Source organism: Atractosteus spatula, chromosome 2 (assembly GCF_055471065.1).
Source record: "Atractosteus spatula isolate fAtrSpa1 chromosome 2, fAtrSpa1.hap1, whole genome shotgun sequence".
Lineage (NCBI taxonomy): Eukaryota > Metazoa > Chordata > Actinopteri > Semionotiformes > Lepisosteidae > Atractosteus > Atractosteus spatula.
The window spans coordinates 7,850,287-7,868,106 of NC_142707.1; the positions used below are offsets into that span (position 1 = coordinate 7,850,287).

The 17,820-nt window shown below is 39.2% G+C and overlaps 1 protein-coding gene across 2 annotated transcripts in view; it reads right to left on the minus strand.

The window, feature by feature from the left end:
- rnf122 (ring finger protein 122) overlaps positions 1 to 17,769 on the minus strand; it is a 30,660-nt gene extending 12,891 nt beyond the window's left edge. Inside the window, exons 1-2 of one of the 2 annotated variants that reach the window (XM_088930261.1) lie at positions 17,591 to 17,769; positions 493 to 649 (exon numbers count right to left, since the gene is read on the minus strand). In XM_088930261.1, coding sequence (XP_088786387.1) covers positions 493 to 602 — 110 coding nt within the window. In that variant the 5' untranslated portion in view covers positions 603 to 649; positions 17,591 to 17,769. Of the gene's footprint in view, positions 1 to 492; positions 650 to 17,265 lie in introns of both variants that reach the window. The other variant, XM_088930251.1, reaches the window with a different exon arrangement.
- Between the last annotated feature and the right edge of the window lie 51 nt (positions 17,770 to 17,820).

Consider the following 17,820-nt stretch of genomic DNA (forward strand, 5'->3'; position numbering starts at 1 on the left):
TGTGGAAATATACAACTAGGGAAAAAAAACAGACCCTGAACAGCACCGTACAAGAATCAGCAGCCTGGTTAACAAAGGGGATAGCCATTTCCATTCACCCCATTACAAATCCTGATCCATCATATTTTACATTCTCAACCAAAAAATTACTAATACGACTGAGGCTACCCTGGGTCCACATAAACAGGCAGAAAGTTTATCCGGAAAACCGATTAAAATTAGAATTTTTATAACACTCTGAAGTAAGGGAAATTTTACATTTCAAAAGACCTATAAATCTATCAGGGCCATATCAGACTACAAATTAAATAAAAAGCTTAAACCTCATACATATAGCAGTAATTTAATAAGCAACAGAATAATGACATTATTCAAAAACTTAAATGAAATATTTATTACAGTGCAGGTATCAGTGATTCTAGAAATATACATATGCATTTCTTGTTGATGTAAAAGTTACTTACTTACGTTTCTTGAAAAACACATTCTTACCTTATAAAGTAGCAGCAGAAAATCAAACTTAGGACAAAGACAAAAATGCCTGTTCCAAAGATGACCATGTAAATGTTCAGAGGAAGATCCTGGAAGGTGATTGGAGGCATTGTGCACGATTTATTTGTGTAAACCAGCCCCAGACCACAGAAGCACCCTACAAAAAAAACAGAGATGAATTTAACAAGGCTGTATACATCTACACACAAATAAATGCAGCAACAGGATATTCCGTGATTCAACCTTGCACAGGTAGATGATAAAAATAGGGAATTCAGGGATTTTGTTGATAAACGTCAAGGAAATTGGTAACAGACCCAGATGTTCTTTAATTGAGGTGATCAATTAATCTAACGTCTCCAACGGAGGCTGTCACAGCAGAAGAGTATAAATGTGCAAAAACCAAAATGGTCTGATAAGTCACAGGCTCAATGCTCAGGCCTTCTTTTAATATTGTGACTTCCGGCCGCCTTTTGCTTAGAATTTCACTAAGGTCTGACCTCTCGCACTGAACAAGTTACCCTGGTGGGCTGGCGGAGCACAACACCCTCGTCTGTTTCATTAGGAGCCCAGGAAGGGGTCTTCAGCATCATACCAATATCAGTTTAAAGATGGTTGGCCTCTTGAAAATGCCGTCAAGCACCATGCACATCATGAGAACTAGGATATTCGATAGCTCACACAAGCTCGAGCTAACATTCTAGCGATTGCAGCTTCTAGACCTTTTTAAGACAAGGAAGCAAGTTTAACAGGTCTGCTTTCCCTCATCAATGCAGCAAACATTCTCATCTTATAAAATAGGCTGTTGGACTCCAAGGTCCCTGCTCATCTTGATCGCCTCTTTTTTGCTGTGAATGAAGGCTTTGCATGCACCTCATCCTTACCCATTTCCATGACATGACAAAGTTCCACACAACTCCATGCACTGGGGAGGACTTGCAACCTGTGTCATGACCTTTACATTTAATCATGCTGTGCATTTCAGTGTTTCACTGCGTGTGTAAAGGTTGGCCTTGTAAGCAAACATCACCACAGACAGGCAGCTATGGCATGCAGAAAAAGATCTACCAAGTAAAACCTATAGAGGTCATTTGTTTTTGACCATGTGAGATCTGGTGACCTTTTTTATTGCAATGCCTTTGTCATTTCTTGTTGCTCTTCATTTTGAGACTTATTATGCTTATTACTGTGCTGGTATTGCCTTCTACAGCTAAATTCCAAAGATGCAATGGGATTTTTTTTTTTTACACATTAGTATTCAAAGTCAAGGTGAGGTGTAGTCCTCACCTTAATGTTTAAACTCGAACGATAGAGTCCCAAGTAACCTATTTCTAGTACTTCCAAACCCAGTCCTGGAGAAATGCACAGTTGCAGGTTTTCATTTCAAACAAGCTTAATTCCCTAACTGAAGTCTTAATTGAATGAACAATTAGTTGATTGAAATATATGCAGTTTTTATTCTATGCAAATGTTTGGAATTTGTATTTCACTTATGAAATGTTAGAATTGAAAGGCAACTTTCAACATGTCCTAGAGCTGAAAACAGTCAAACAGTTCAAATCAATCCTATTATTATGTCGATTAAGGGTTCAGCTGTGTCATGGAGCTCTCCCAGAACTCAGACCTGCACGTGTGGTCCTCCAAGATCAGGACTGGGAACTTCTCTCAGCCCACAAAACAGGCAGTGCACTTATATCATGAGGAGAACCCTCCAGGAATGAAAGTTTATAGGCAGATGTGGAAATCCCTGAGTTTATGGCAGTCATTTAAAAAGTGCAAGTGCAAACACATAAAAAAACTCAGTGGCAAGCAGAAAAAAATGTCAACACCTTTTCCTCACACTATTGGCAGTGTTCTCAGGTTTTTCTTTTTGTTCACATGTATCCAACCGGTCTACAGAATTAAATATATATATTCTGGTAAAACTCAGCATTTCCAAGCACTGCTATTTTTTCGTCTCGTTCTGCATTCAGCTATGAAACTGTGCCAAGTTGAATGTACTTACAGGTCAGTGATTTCTGAAAGAGTAAGAACCCCAAATCACTTAATGTTCTTTTGTCTCTACATGGGATTGGTACCACTAAAAAGGAAAACCAAATGTCTTGACCCAAGTGAGATTATGAGCAATAGCCAAGGTCTGAACTGGGCAGATATGCAAAATCATTGCCCAGGGACCAGTTTGTGGGATGTAATTGCTAACTAACATGAATAAAACTAACAAGTCTGATCATTTTTAGTCTTCAGCAGGGAAGATTATGAGGGGACCTGATACAAATATTCAAAATCCTCAAAAGAACTGAAAAACATCTTCAGAAACAACAGTACAACACAAAGCAGAGAATACAAATACTTTTTTTCCCCACACTTCAATTCGAGAGCAGGAAACACTCCCCCCCCAGAGGACTGTGGGAGTATGGAACCCTGGTATGTTTTTAAAAAAATGGCTGAATGAGATCCTCCTCTCTTTCGAAACCTCTCTTAAGGCAAGTGAATGCAAACTACACTCTGTAAGAGAAGAATAAAATGACTGTCCTATATCAAAGATTGAAATTGTAATTAAAAATGTGCAGCTGCTGTTGCAGCAAATTAATTTGGGTTTTGGCTGATGTAACAAGTATTAATCACAACATACAGTAGTACTGTTCTCAGGTGTGGCTGTTTTTTGTCAAGTAGAACACTGTAAATGAGTTTTTCACTGTAATAATCGTCAAGATTATTATTTATTGCACTTTTCCCCATCCATGACAATCAAGCAGATGGGCTCCCATCCCAAAAATGGAAGAACTTCTTGACATTAGCAGAAGTGGAAGATAACCCCCCATATTTTTTGTCTGAAGAAACAAGGTTAAAAATGAAAGGAGGCTATATGACCCATCTGGTCCTTTGGATAATAAGTAGCTAACAGATCGAGGATCTCATCTAGCTGTTTCTCGAAAGAAGCCAGGGTTTTAGTTTCAACATGGTTTGCCAAGCCTGTTCCATTCCTCCACAACCTTTGTGTAAAGATGAGCCTCCGGTCCTCAGATATAAATTACAGTTTGCACTTATGACCCCTACTTTGTATTTAACTGCTGATGCTGACGATCAACAAGTGAAAGAGTCTAGGTCACCCTAAGCAACTTGGTTGATCAGAGACCCCATTCTCTTCAAAAGACAAAAAATGGCCAATTTCTACCACTGCTCCAGCATAACATTACACTGAACACTAAGAAATAATGCCTGATGGTGCCAACAGAAACAGCTAAATAAAACAAAGACAGACAGGAGGTACTCTGTAATCTTTCACTGTTGCCGACTTCATTCTGTGACAGACATGTGGAGTGTGACCTTGATGAAACCCACTATGTGAAAAGAAATGCTCAGTCAGAAATCGAATCTGCCATTCTGCTTAGCCTTGCCAGCTGGTGCACATTTCGTATATTTTTCCCACATCTAAAAGGCGGGCCAGCAAAGGCTTTCAATAACGCTAGAAGCAAATGAGAGACCATGTCCTTTAGAGTTCAGTGCTCTACAATCCAAGTTCTAAGGTGTGGAAGAGGATCGGCTGTTATCGACTAGCTCGCGATACATCTGCAGAAGAAAACTGACAAAGGAAAGGAGACTGCTCAACGGGGAAAATAAATCTCCTCTACCATCCCACCTCCCAGCTCAAGAGTCAAGACTATTCTAAAGTCAAAAGGCTTTCAAAACAGGCAGCTTAACTTTTAATATTAAAAAATATATAAAACCACTAAACACATGGACGTTACAAGCATTTACATATCGAGACGAGGCACCAGAATGTATGACTAAACTCATTTACGACTTCCCTTAGAAGACAAAGCTTCAAATCATCATATCTGAAAGATGGACTAAGTTCTGTTCGTCTGAGAAACCCGAAGACCCTTCAGGTGGTGGATAAGCCAACCAATTACCCACCACCTTTACAAAGCCAAAAGCATTTTAATAATGGCATTTGGCCAAGGTTGATGCTGACAGTTTGAGTCGGTCATTCCTCAAACTATCAAAATCATCTCAGTGCCGGCTTGATCAGAGCTGCAGAATCACAAAGAATGAAATGTCTTCCTGTTGCAGATACAGAACAATTACCAGACTCATACTGTACATAAAAACTGAAGGTATAAAGGAACTGTGATGAATAGGTTAGACTCTTTTGATTTTGTGGTGTTACAATTACACGTGGGCAGCATGGTAGTGCAGTAGTTAACACTGCTGCCTTGCAGTGCTGGGACCCTGGGTTCAATTGCAGAGCTGGGGCACTATCTGCATGGGGTCTTTATGTTCTCCTCAAGATCACTTGGGTTTTCCTGCAGGTGCTCCAGTAGTCCAAAAACAAACTCCTAGGTTATTTGACTTTAGAGAAATACATGTATTGGCCCTAGTTGCGAATGTGTGCATGTCTGTGTTTGTGTGTGCCCTGTGCAGGACTGGTGTGCTCTCCAGGGTGTACCCTGCCTTGTGCCTGCTGGTCGCAAGATAGTTTCAGCACCCCCATAACCCTGAATTACAAGAAGCATTACAAAAATACGGGAACAGACAATTACAGTTTCTACGTGAATGTGTTAGACCATTTTATTGTGCAGCAATCAATTTAAAACTTGAAGGAACTGTCATATAAATTAGGACAAAAGAAGCAAAGAAACAAACTTCATTATAGCCAAGAAATTCATCATACTAATTTATGATTCAACTGAACTAGAAAAATACTTTGCAAATGCAAAACCTGCCAACCCACAAAGATCCTGCATTCAAGAAGATAGGAAAGCACTGTGGTTACAGTGCTAGACTGCCGTTCTGCAGCAAAAGGAAGTGCTAGTTTTTTAGTTCTCTAAAGATAGAATACCGTGTACGAAAGAAAACAGAACACCAGTGGGTTTGCAGAGGACGGGAGAAAATAATTATGATCTCAATGGTTCTCACACTAAGCAGAATAGAAAGAGTGAATCATTCATTGCAGAAGCAGATCATTCACGCCACCAACTTCCAATGAGACTGTCTGAATAAAATGAAAATGGGATTTCACCCTGTTAAAACGGATCCTGTGCTTCACACAACATAAAAGAGGACCATAATTATCCCTTTTGTACAGTATTTCCGCACTCATGTGATACAAATGTCACTTTTCTGTGCTGGCATCCACATGATGAGGACAAAAAGGCTTCAGGACATACCTGTAGACACGTATGCTATCTTTTATGCTTGGTGTTGTGTTGCAGGTGTAGCCATTCTATAACAAGGCTGCCCATTTTCAGAACAACCGAGCAAAATGTTCACTGCTGAACGTTTTCACTGCCATAGCATTAAGTTGTTCAGGCACAGCAAGACACTAACCTGGTTCCCTTCACCTCTTCTGGTGATTAATGGTTTAAACCTTTTTAGTGTCCTCCAGCACATATGAAAATGAAAAAAAGACATGTTTATAACACACATCACAAGAAGGAGAGAAAATACCAGTGCAAGCAAGGACCATTTTATTATGCGACAGATTTTTTGCTGGTTTGTCAGCACACATCTCTGCATTCTGAATACCAGAAAGCACTGCACCATGTAACCAGGCAACCATTACATTAAATAAGAAACATCTCCTGTCCTTCCACACTTGCTGCTAACCCTGATATTTTAAATGAAAAAATAATTGGATATTTATGCATTTTTATTTGGCATTGTATTTGATTATGTCAAAACCTCAAACAGCCAAATGCAAAAGAACTCCCGAGTCCAGCTTGCGGCTGTGCTGTTTTCCTAATTCGCCTTGCAAGGCCACCCATAATAAACACAGTGCAAAAACTGTCATATCAGTCAAACAATGTGTTTTAAGTAATAGCACTTTCTCTGGTTATTGTATTTGATGTAGTGAGTTTTTGGTGCTTACTGTTCTCTTAACATTCAGAAAACCCAACATTTAGAAGCCCAAAAAGCAGAGTGAAAAAAGGTTCTTACATCTCACAACTATGAAGCACTGGACAGAAAAATGTAGTGTTCCAAAACCTATCAATATTAAGTGTATATGTATAGCTACAACAACCAATTTGATTTTCACAAGAAATCATCATTGAATAAGAACAACTGCTTAGGCTTGAATCTATGGACACATTAGACATGAGAAAGCTTAGGCTTAACCTACTTGGCTGAGGACCGACCACCTGGCTGTAGGTCAAGGACATCCAGCTCCCAGACTGAGAGAAGCTGAGCCAGAGGCATCTGCACAGGTGCAGGAGAGATGCAGAGATGACCGACAGAAGGAAGAGAGGAGCTCACTGTGGTATTTATAGCTTTTTCGGACGCAACGCCATGGAAAATGATTAAAAGTAAGCAGAGCTGAAGGAGAATGTACTGTAGCTACAATCTTCCATACAGACTTTTGTTAAAATCTACATTTATGGTCCTAGCAGGGGAGGGGGGTAAAAGACACAGCAAGACTTTTAAATCAGTCGTTTCCCTTTTAGAAGCACAGAACTAAAAACAGCAGACGCATACACATCAATGATTTAAAGGGAATATTCAAAGCCAGGAAAAGACATTTTATTCGAGTCTCTTTTACACTTCACTTACCACTTCTTACATAAAGAATCCCATCTCCCTAAGGCACCCATTAGATCACTACAATCATGTTACATATTGCAATGGTGTATTAATACTGCATTTACTTTCACATATTCCAGGCATCTTCAAAGTATTTAATGGTTGTGGTTATAGGAAGTATTATGAGGTACACTATACGCAAGGCACCATACAGAATCGCGTATATAAAACTAAGCAAAATAAACTACAGATACAGGTAAGAGCTAGAAGAGGCTACTTATGAAAAAGTCTTAAGTGTTCATTTTTACTCATCTAATGTTCAAAACTATGTAAGAAAGCAATAAAAAAAATGTTAGACTGCAGTTAAAAAAATTAAAGATAGGGATGTTAAAATGCACTAAAAGACCTCTTTTAGAATATTGCATACAATTACGATCACCATGATATAAAAAAGATGCTCTGGAATCAGATGCTCTTAATCAAGCTTAAATGAATGTCCTAGATTGGCAGAAAGTCTTGAATACAGAGGACCATGTGGGGGAACCAATCTTAATATTCAGAGCCTTCCCAGGTGCTAACAAGGTCCCCTCCAGGTGGAGTGGAATTCACCACTATCAACAATTGGACTAACCAGAGGATACAAGTGGAAGCTATGTGAAAGTGCATTTAAAACCGAGAACAGAAGGCACTTATCACACAATCTTGTGTGAGTGTGGAACAAGGTACCCAGCCATGTGATAGAAGCAGATACCCTGGGCTCTCACGAAACAGCTGGGGATGAGATCCTAGCTAATACAAAACAGGCCAGATGAGCCCAACGACTTCTTCTCATTTGTAAACTTCATATGTTCTCAGAAGCAGGCTTAAATTGACTACTATATACAAACAGTACAATAATGGTTCTCTTAGCTTGACTTTATATCATATTACTGTTAAAACCTCTCGACTCTGGGTTCACCAGTGGCCTTTAAAGAACATAAGCCATACTGTAAATAGATTTTTTAAAAGGATCTATATTTAGGACATGAACAAAACAATAACTTGATCGATAACATCTAACCCTTAGTCATACAGCAACACACTGGCATTCAGTCAGGCATAGAATAAAAAAAATCATTAACAGGGGCAAAAAAATGTTAACCTTCCTATAAAATCGCCAATGCAATACACAGTTATTGACTGTCCTAACCCTCATATACAGTAGCTACATGCTTTTTCTAAGTCTTTCAATTACTGCAACTTGTTTTCAAGTTAAAGAAAAACCAAAACAGAAGCAAAAGTGTTATTCCAATAACTGTTGCTCCCAGCAGTATATCTGTACGTGACACTTGGATTTCCGCGCAGAAAACAGCCTCCCAAACGCACGTCGGGCAACAAAAAAGTCAGATATGGACAAAAATGAATTGTATGCATACAAAACTGCTGAAATGGAACTGAACTAATTAGAAGCGCATGCTACTGCTGCTGCTGCTGCTGCTGTCACTTACAGTCCAGCAAGCTTCGTGTATGAATTTATTGATGCAAAAGATCTCATGCCGTGAAGCAAATTACCAGCAGTTTTCCCAATATTCACACAAGAGCACTAAAGTACTGCAGACACATCAAACAACGCCAACAGCAAAGCGCGGTACACTCAAGGCCAGCACGTGCATCGCTGCCGCCTGCCCTGTGATCATCTCCCACATCGGCTGGATCTGCAGCAAAAAAAAACATGTGGCAGGAGAAAAGAGGTGTAGCTAACAAAATGGGTTTTCTCCCTGAAGGATAAAGAAGACTGGAAATTACAGCCTAATTTTCCACCAAGGGATTTTAAAAGTTAATCAAGTTAAGAGTAGTGAGACAGACTGCCTACTTAACCCCCTTTAAACATCCACATAATTATCAACAGTGCGCAATATCAATGCATTTTTAAAGCCATGCATCATTACTGCTTTTATTCACAATTTAGATTCACCCAATGTGTTTTAACTAAACCACATGCACTTCAAGAAGAACTTAGTCCATGGGAACTGTACTTATTCTGGACACCTGGCACAGTAAGACTGAGCTTTGTAGTAATCTACAAATATAGTTTCCACCAAATTCATTTTAGTTCAGCCATTTTACCATACACAGATAATATAAATAGAAAAAGTCCTACTTATCATTCTGCTTTTTCAGCACTGGGTTGCTACATTCAGCATGGCGCGGGCTTTTGCATGTCCTTATTCTTCCCAAGATCATTTTTCCAGACTAAAGGAAAAGTAATTATTATTAATGAGCCAAAGAAAATGTAACTCCCCATCTAATACACTGACACTTCAGGATCAATACTGGAGCTTCCAAAACTAGATTCATAGAATGCCAAACAATTTTCCCCATTAGAAACTACCCTGCATATACCCCCCACCCACCAAACACGTTTTAAGAAGCTGTTCACACACTTGGCCTTATACTTCAGGTTCTTGTGGTTCTTTTTGTTCAACCGGTCAGTGTAATTATGTACATCTGTGTTCAAAGGGAGCTTCATCGTGCTTTCAGTCCGACATGAAATACTCTGCCTTTTCCATTCCCTCCCTCAGCTTGGAGACCTTCTACTCCAGCTAGCGAGATGCCTGCCTCCTGAAGCCGAAACACTCACTTTAACAATCTTTCCTATCACAATCCATCGCATTTACACTGCGACAGGAAACCAGTATGAATGAAAGAGCCCCCCAAAATCAGATGTTTATCCAACTGCTAATTAAACAACCTTTCTGATTTATGTATAGACGTGAGTCATGCTTTCAGATTAAATAGAAGCTAGTTAAAAATCCCCAGCACACTCCAAAAAAGCTCTCTTATTTCTTTTATCTGAAAATCTCTGCCTAGAATGAAATGGAACTCCAGAGGGAAAGCAACGAAACTAGTTAATTCGTCCCTTGTGTTTGCAAGGATGTGTGGGAAGATTCACAGCCCCTGAGTCATAACACAGGTGTCATGGGCATCTGTCATTTCAGAAAGCCCTGTTTATCCCTCACCCAAGTGAAACAAAAAACCTAATGGGGAAACTGCATGGTACAATTACAGAAACCAAATTTACCATTGTGCAAACACTCCTGGATGACGAACAACCCTTCTCCTGACAATTTCTTTGAGCATTCTTAGCACCCTTAGTTATTTGATCATTGGGCTGGAATTTCTAATCTTTTAAAATGTTGCAGGACAAAAATAAAACCATTAATTTTCATCACTTTCTCTTACTTTGGCGAAAAAAACGGCCCAAAAAGTAAGTTTTCAGATGATCTGCTTGGGGCCCAATATAATGGATCATTTCTGTACAGCATTTGGAACTCCACCCTAAAGCTTTCCCACAGAAAGTCAGAAAGAATAGAGTGCTCAGAAAAAAACAGGTGTGGAGAGATAAAGGGATTCAGTGATCTACAAAGCTATCTGAAGGCAGAGAGTGGCAGAGTGTCACTGCATCTCCAGAAAGACATTCACCAATCACCTACATTCCCAATCCCTGGAGAGAATTAGTGTTGCCATGGCAATGCATCCTAACAGTGAAAAGAAACTTTGCAACAGCCAGGCCTCTGCATGAGCCAGTCTATCCCCGCCTGCTCGTAAAAGACACTCATTTCGCTACCTTTCCTGTTGAAATCTAGGCCCACCTACAGGCCAGCAGCCCTTACTCCTACTCAGATGTCTGACATCCGAAGACTTAAAACAGGCGTGGTAATTCTGCATCGATAGACAAACATCCTGGAAGTTCATGAGGACTGATAAACAAAATCTGAGACGAGTGATTTTCTAAGTTCTATCAGTAGCTGTTTAAAATCTTAGTCATTGAAAATGTAATACTGAGTGCTTCAGATTTATATTTCAGAATATTCCTCTTTTTCCGATTTAAGAAAAACCACAAACATTAAACTCGTCTAAATAGCATGAATTAGACATTTGCTGGCATTATTTTGAATGTTCGTGCTCCCACAGGAGCCCTGTAATATTGTTCTCAAGTGACTGCTAGATTTTCAAATGCTGGTGAGTCAAAGAAAATGCTAAACACTAATCACTGCAGCCTATGATAGCCCCCCCCCGATGGAGATTTAGACTGAAATAAGTGGGTTCTGAATCACACTGAACCATATCCTGTGCCTACACGTTCGTGCAAAATTCAAAAGATGAGTGCCGGCCACGGCTCGCTGGCCTCATGAATTTACAGTGGATCTGAAATTCAACCCCTCTGTGGGACAGATGGCACAACTGATTAACTTGTTTTTGTTCAGAAGAAACTTTCTGCCACAAATAGTACCACTTTAAAATTCATACAGTAAAGCAATGTTTTGATTTTTTGAAACTGGATATCTCCAGTAGGTGTATTTTTTTTGGTCATTAAGCAGTTTTATCACCATAAATCCCCTAAGCAAATACAAACCCACTCCGAACTGACACATTTGTGATTCACAGACGACTGAGGGGCAAAGCTTGGACTTTCTTCTGACCCAAGAGGCCCATGTCATCTTAAAAACAGACTTTGGGTCAAAAACAATACGCTAAACCCTGCACTGCGTCCAAGTAATCACTCAATAAAGGTACAACTTAGAAATTTACCTTGGTTTTTCCAACATTGTGCAAAAAGACATCCCACTGTACAAAAAAAGCCTCTTTAAAGACTATCCCCATCCACATTCTCTTTTCGGCTGTCCTTGGCTAATTTGGAGCCACTGAAAAGCTTTCCAGCATTTTTTTTCCTCAAAAACCCTTAAGTGGAAGGTCTGAAGTGCTCTTCCACACACACACAGACTAAAGTACAAACTCCATTCGGCAGAATCCTTTATCAAATATTAAAAAGTCCAAGAGGATTTTGAATTTTAAGTTTTGAAGGTAAATGCATAAGGAACGAACTGAGAAACAAAACTGGTCTACTTTAACTCTTCACTGGCTAGCTTTCATGGTAACCTAGTTTTTCCCCCTATGCAATGTGCTTGTTTTCAGCTCGAGTTTAATATAAAGGCGTAATTAAAAATTAAAGCAAAATCACAAACTCATGGGCTCCTACACTCTAGACAGGAAGGGGGTTAAGATCAATGTATAAGTTCTTTCCAATCCTGGAAACCCTACCTCTTTAGGTTTAGGAGCTTGCATAATTACACCGGCCCACAATTTCATATGATATACCATGAAAGGCACTATATAAATTAAAGGTTATTAAAGTAATTGAGATTGGAAAGAAAAAGATCCAGAAGACCTTTTAGCCCAGGATAACAGATGTGTTATAAAAGGATACGATATAATTTCTTTTTTCAGGTAATCTATTTTCTTCCCTGGCAAAAGAGAATGCAAAACATATTTTGGTGTTGGTTCCCAGAATAAGAACAGAGGCACAATCACCGAGTGAGCACCAAGGCAAGTGCAATAGGTGCCAAAAGCAAATCTAACTGCGAAACAGGTATTTCAAGCTTGAAGTCCAATTGGAAACTCAGGTGAGAGACAACAAAGAGCTCAAGAACAGGATTGTACTGTATATACAATAATCATAAACACTTGTTTTTTTAATTTAATGTAACCTGATGAGTAAAGTCAGGACCTAGACGTATTCCTTTGATTAGAGCTGGTGTTCAGAACAATTGGTCATAGCTTGAAAACTGCAGGAAAAAAAAAAAAAGAGGTGCATATAACCCACCACCACCAAATCCAGGATCTGTGTCATCAATACACAATATACTGTAACCTGACAAAGAAACTATTAACTGTACAGACTGCTGCTGTCCATTTCCTTCCCTCCACCAGCTGTGGAGGAATCTTTGTGATTCACTGGCATCTTTCTAGCTTTGATTGCCTTTTGCCATGAATGCTGTTCCATTAGCTCTTAAATCACACCTCAAACCTCAAAAGAGAAGTGTCATTGGTATTCCTCAGGTATACTAAGAGTGGACATCTTGTTTGCACAACATGAAACTAATTTATGCCCACGATGTGGTACAGAAAATGTGAACAGCAGGTTTTGTCCTGTGAAAATCTGACAGTTAGCAGAACGTTTTAAAAAGGTGTAAGTCATTAGAAGATGATGCAAAGTTCAAGAGTAGTTTAGTATCTCCTGTGGCATCTAATTCCACACAACTGCTTCCTTGATTATTTCTCTTCACACTACTGTATATGCACTGAAACGAAACAAAAGGGATATAATGCTGCTTCCATAAAGTATTAACCGGTCAAAAGCTTTGGAAGAAAAAATAAGACCATGCAATATTTTGGGGTAATTCTAAAGCCCCAGCACTCCTTGCAAATGTTATTGTGGTGAATAATTAAACTAGTCATGTTACTTGCATGGCATGAGTCACACTTGTGTGTTAGACCTTGCATTCAGTATACTTAATGTCCCTCAGGACACTAACGCAGGTGTTTCTACTTTATGTTCAGTAATTGTAAATAATTATTAATAAAACTGCACCATGGAATGAGATGTGTATGACTTAAAGGAAGTTCATGTTCACTCTTTTTTGTTCAAATATCCATTCGTTTTTACATTTCCAGTTCACCAACATTGATGCACTAGGCCCTGACTGTTTTAGCTGAAATAGAAGCCTTTGTACAAACCTGCTCATTTCATCAGTAAAACAACATCTAATTTACACCAGACGGGAGCCTTAGTCAGTTCTGGAATGAGTTAAAGTTTTAAACGGAAAGAGGGTACATTTTTATAGTTTAACCCCCACCCTGTTTTTTGTTTTTTTTTTTACTTTTGTGCATTCTACAATTCAAACAAGAGGTTAAGAAGAAGAGCAGCCTGCCTCTTGTACAAGTCCAAATGATCTTTTGGTTAATCGGGATTGTACAGTATCTACTAGGAAGGAGTCACCTTAGCCAGAAAGGAACAGCATTTTTCATACTCACACTTTACCAAATTCTTTCATATTGATGAACCTCAGAGCTCTTAAAAAATCATATCTGGTTGATCACTTAATTGCATAATAACCCAGCAAATAATACCAAAGAAAACTGAAGCACGAGCATGACTGTCAATTGTTTGCCTACCAAACCCAATATGAAAAATGCAAAGATGGCGTAGTGCAGCTTTACTGTGTTGATAGGAATACTGCTCCTAGTGACAGCTTCATGGTTTTAGACCCAGAAAAGATAAAACAAGCAATTTCAAGTGGACTCCCTCCACACAGACTATAAATGGGACGTAGGGGAACTCTAAAATCACCCGTCTCTTTTTTCTATGCTCTAGTACATTGCTGGCACACCACGGGCCTTATTCCCACATATCCTGCAAGACTTAACTTCTTTATATATATATATCTTACAAAATGAAAGTTGTTTTTAACAATGGGCAGTGTATTGATTCTACCTCACAAAACACTAATCCACACTTCAGGTCTTGTCTGCATCTGTGTTACACAGACTTATGCAACAGGGGTGTCACATAAACTACAAGTTTCAAACGGTAACTTAAGAAAAAAAAATACTTGCAGTCTTATACAGATTTTCAAAGGGGTTGAGCCAAGAAACAGTAAAAGCTCGGTTAAACATTACATCAAACATATAAAGAACTGTAACAGAAACACTATTAAATTAATAAAGGATACATTAAATGCACACCCCACAGAAGGTTTCTAGTGTGAAATAATCAAAGTTTACCCAAACCTCCAGAGAATCAAGCTGTAAATTCAGATATAAAGCTCATACATAGAAAACATCTTTAATGCCAAAATCTGAAATAATTAAACAATTAAACCCGAATTGTAGCATACATACAGTATTCAATATCAAGCACACCAGAACAGTTTGGACAGCAACATTTCAAAGGAAAAGACTGGCTTCTTTGAATAAACAAATAAAAACCATGATTGTGACCAGACCTACTATACACTCTAATGCATGGACACTAGAATACCTCTAAAAAGATCACCTCAAGTTTGAATCGGTATGAATTAGTCAGCAGATAGAAGCTCAGGCCGACACAGCTATGGGTTTAGGCACAGTATAATTACCTGACTTGGACAAAGGGAGACCCCAAACGCTTTTTTTTTTTAATACATGGGGGCCTTCCCTTCATCACACTGTATCACAGGACTGAGCTGTATCTAGGTAAAATCCTATTTCAGGAACTTTGCTGCCCACATCCTCGTAAAGGGAGAAACCAATGCTCTCAGAGATACGATACCACGAAATTCAAGCAGGTTTTTATATTCGTCTATGCAAAACCCCGTTTCAGCACAGTCCACCAGACACTGAGAATAAAGGCTGCTCACTGGGTTCCTTCAAGGATCAGTGCAATTTGTTACCAAACCAGTGGCATAAAACTCCAGGCACATTGCAACACACTCTCCATTAACTCCAGAGACCTCATTATTGGTTAAAGTAGACATAAGAAGATAAGAGTCACAAGTTGTCTTTCAGCTGGCTACGCTTATTTGTTCACTAGTTGCTAAGTGATCCCCAAATCTTGTCTGGACACTTCCTGAAAGCTTTTCTTTTCCTGGATTTAAAAAGGTCAGCTGTTTAAACCCATTCAGAACTGAGCAGTAGCAGTAAGATTTTGCTCTTTATACTGGTTAATCAGCTAATTAGGAAATGTCTTGAGAATGAGAGTCAGATGATCCAGGAATGAAGGTTGTGTTAGAATCACTAAATGCAGGCCCTGCATGTGCAAAAAAAAACTTGATCTTGAGTACAAACCATTTAATCTTTTTATATTAACTGGGCCAGTAATCAACATGGTTAACTGCACTAAGCAGGGACACTTAAGCATGAAGCGTCATCATTGGAAAAACTAAAGAATTCATTAACACAAAAGGCGCGGCCTTGGTTTTGATGGAAGTAGAAGAGGTGTGAAGTACCCAACAGGCACTCCGATATGCAGGTACTTTCATTCAATTTAGCGAGTGGAAACTGGAGTGGTGTCGCTTGAAAAACTGGCAGTCCAACTAAAATTGGACTTGTCCAATACCGGCAGGTATTGACAGGTAACTAACAGACATTTCCGCACACGGGGGGTTCGATGAAGTTCCAAGTAATCGGCTACTTCGTTTTGCTCTGCTACCTCAGCAAAATCAGGCTAGACAAAACCCAGGCTAAATGATCACGGTCTAACTCGATGCTTTTTTTCCCCTCGATGCCTCAAATGATACGGTTGCAGAGTGTGAGAATTATTCGCCATTACCTTGAATTCTGCCTTACGTTGTGTAAGCTGCTAATGTATCCTTTTTGACTTAATCGTCTATCTAAGGAGTGTTAGATAATGATCACCAAAAAGTTAAAAACTGAATGGAAACAAAAATAAAGAATCGGCAAGCATTTAATAATGAAGTGGGGGGAAATGGCGCAGGCGTACGAATTTTAAAGTCTCCAAAAAGTGTCTTGCGTGCAATTCTACTGAAAAATACACCCACGTTTCAAAGGTCTATTTATATGTATATATATGGGTCAGTCAATGTGATGTTAAGTTTTGAAGGTATTAAGAGGATTTCATTCCCTTAATTTTCCTACTTAATTTCTCGAGGTGGCAACGCATCTTAAAACTACTTAGTAATAAGAATGAAAAGATATGTAAATATTTGCTTGACAAAAACAAAAATAGGTGTGCTGTGAGCTGGAGTTGTCCAAGCACAGCGACAACAGAAATGAAAACGAAAAAGGGTTTCGCTGCCTCCGTGTACAGTTCACCGCTCGGAAAGCTGACGGATAGTAAATTAAATAAAAACTTTTAAGTTCTTTACTTTTTAAAAAAGGGTGACATGCTCTCCGAAAGCCTCGCAGCAGGAGGTCTGACCAACTGCTTACAGGGACATCAGAAACGAGCTATTTTACACACCACGAAGCTTTTAAAATTTCAAAAGCTATAAATCCATACAGTCCATGACGCGAATTAAAACAAAACAACCGAAACGGACGAATAAAAAGAAGAAATAAGCCCATATGTGAATAACGCATGGAAAATCTTACGCGTGAGAAACTGTGTACTAAATAACACCTAATTACAGTACATTTCGTGGTTTAAGCATTAGAATTTATCAACAGCAACAAAAAGATAACCATGACTACTACAGGCAAATAAGCCCCACATAATTAGTTATCCCCCTTTCAGGGATTAATGAATGATTAATTAAATACGAGCTACACTTCATCGTGCCCCAAATACCTCAAGCGTTGACGCAGCCAACGCGAGACCTAAATCTTAGACGAAGAAAAATGCTAGAAAAATTACAACATAGAAATGTAGCTCAAAACAAAGAAAAATTGACACAGAACAAGCTGCAAACCATAAAAAAACAGACTTCTCACCGTTACACCACTGGAACGGGTGCATCAATAAATCACTGATACTTCTCGGCGGTGGGAGAAGAAATTGTTTATAAACAAAGAACTACCCCCCCAGTTAAGCAGCTCCTTCAATTCGCCACACGCTCGTCAAGGTCTATACATGGGGTAGATTTCTCTTTTTTTCCCAGTGCCGCGGAAGTCGTGAAACGAGAAAAAAAAGCTGCAGTGATACACCTTCTTGAATATTACGCTCCTAAGACAACAGGGGGTAAAGAAAGGGAAAAAAAAATATCCGAGCCCGTGCTGTAGTTGTTATCGCCTCTCACGATAATTCCGATATTTTTACCTAGAGTTACTGTGCTCTTGGAAAGGTGTCATTCGATTTGTTTAGTGTTACAAACAGCATCGATGATCCCATTTCCTTTTTTTTTTTTTCCTTCGGATATGAAACAGTCTTTTGTTAACACTCTGCACTCGACTCCGCTTCGGTATCAAGTAACAGCCAGTACTGACACACACACACAAAAGCTCGTCGCTTTCTTCTCCACCTCCGCCCAACGGCGGGTGAAGGGCATT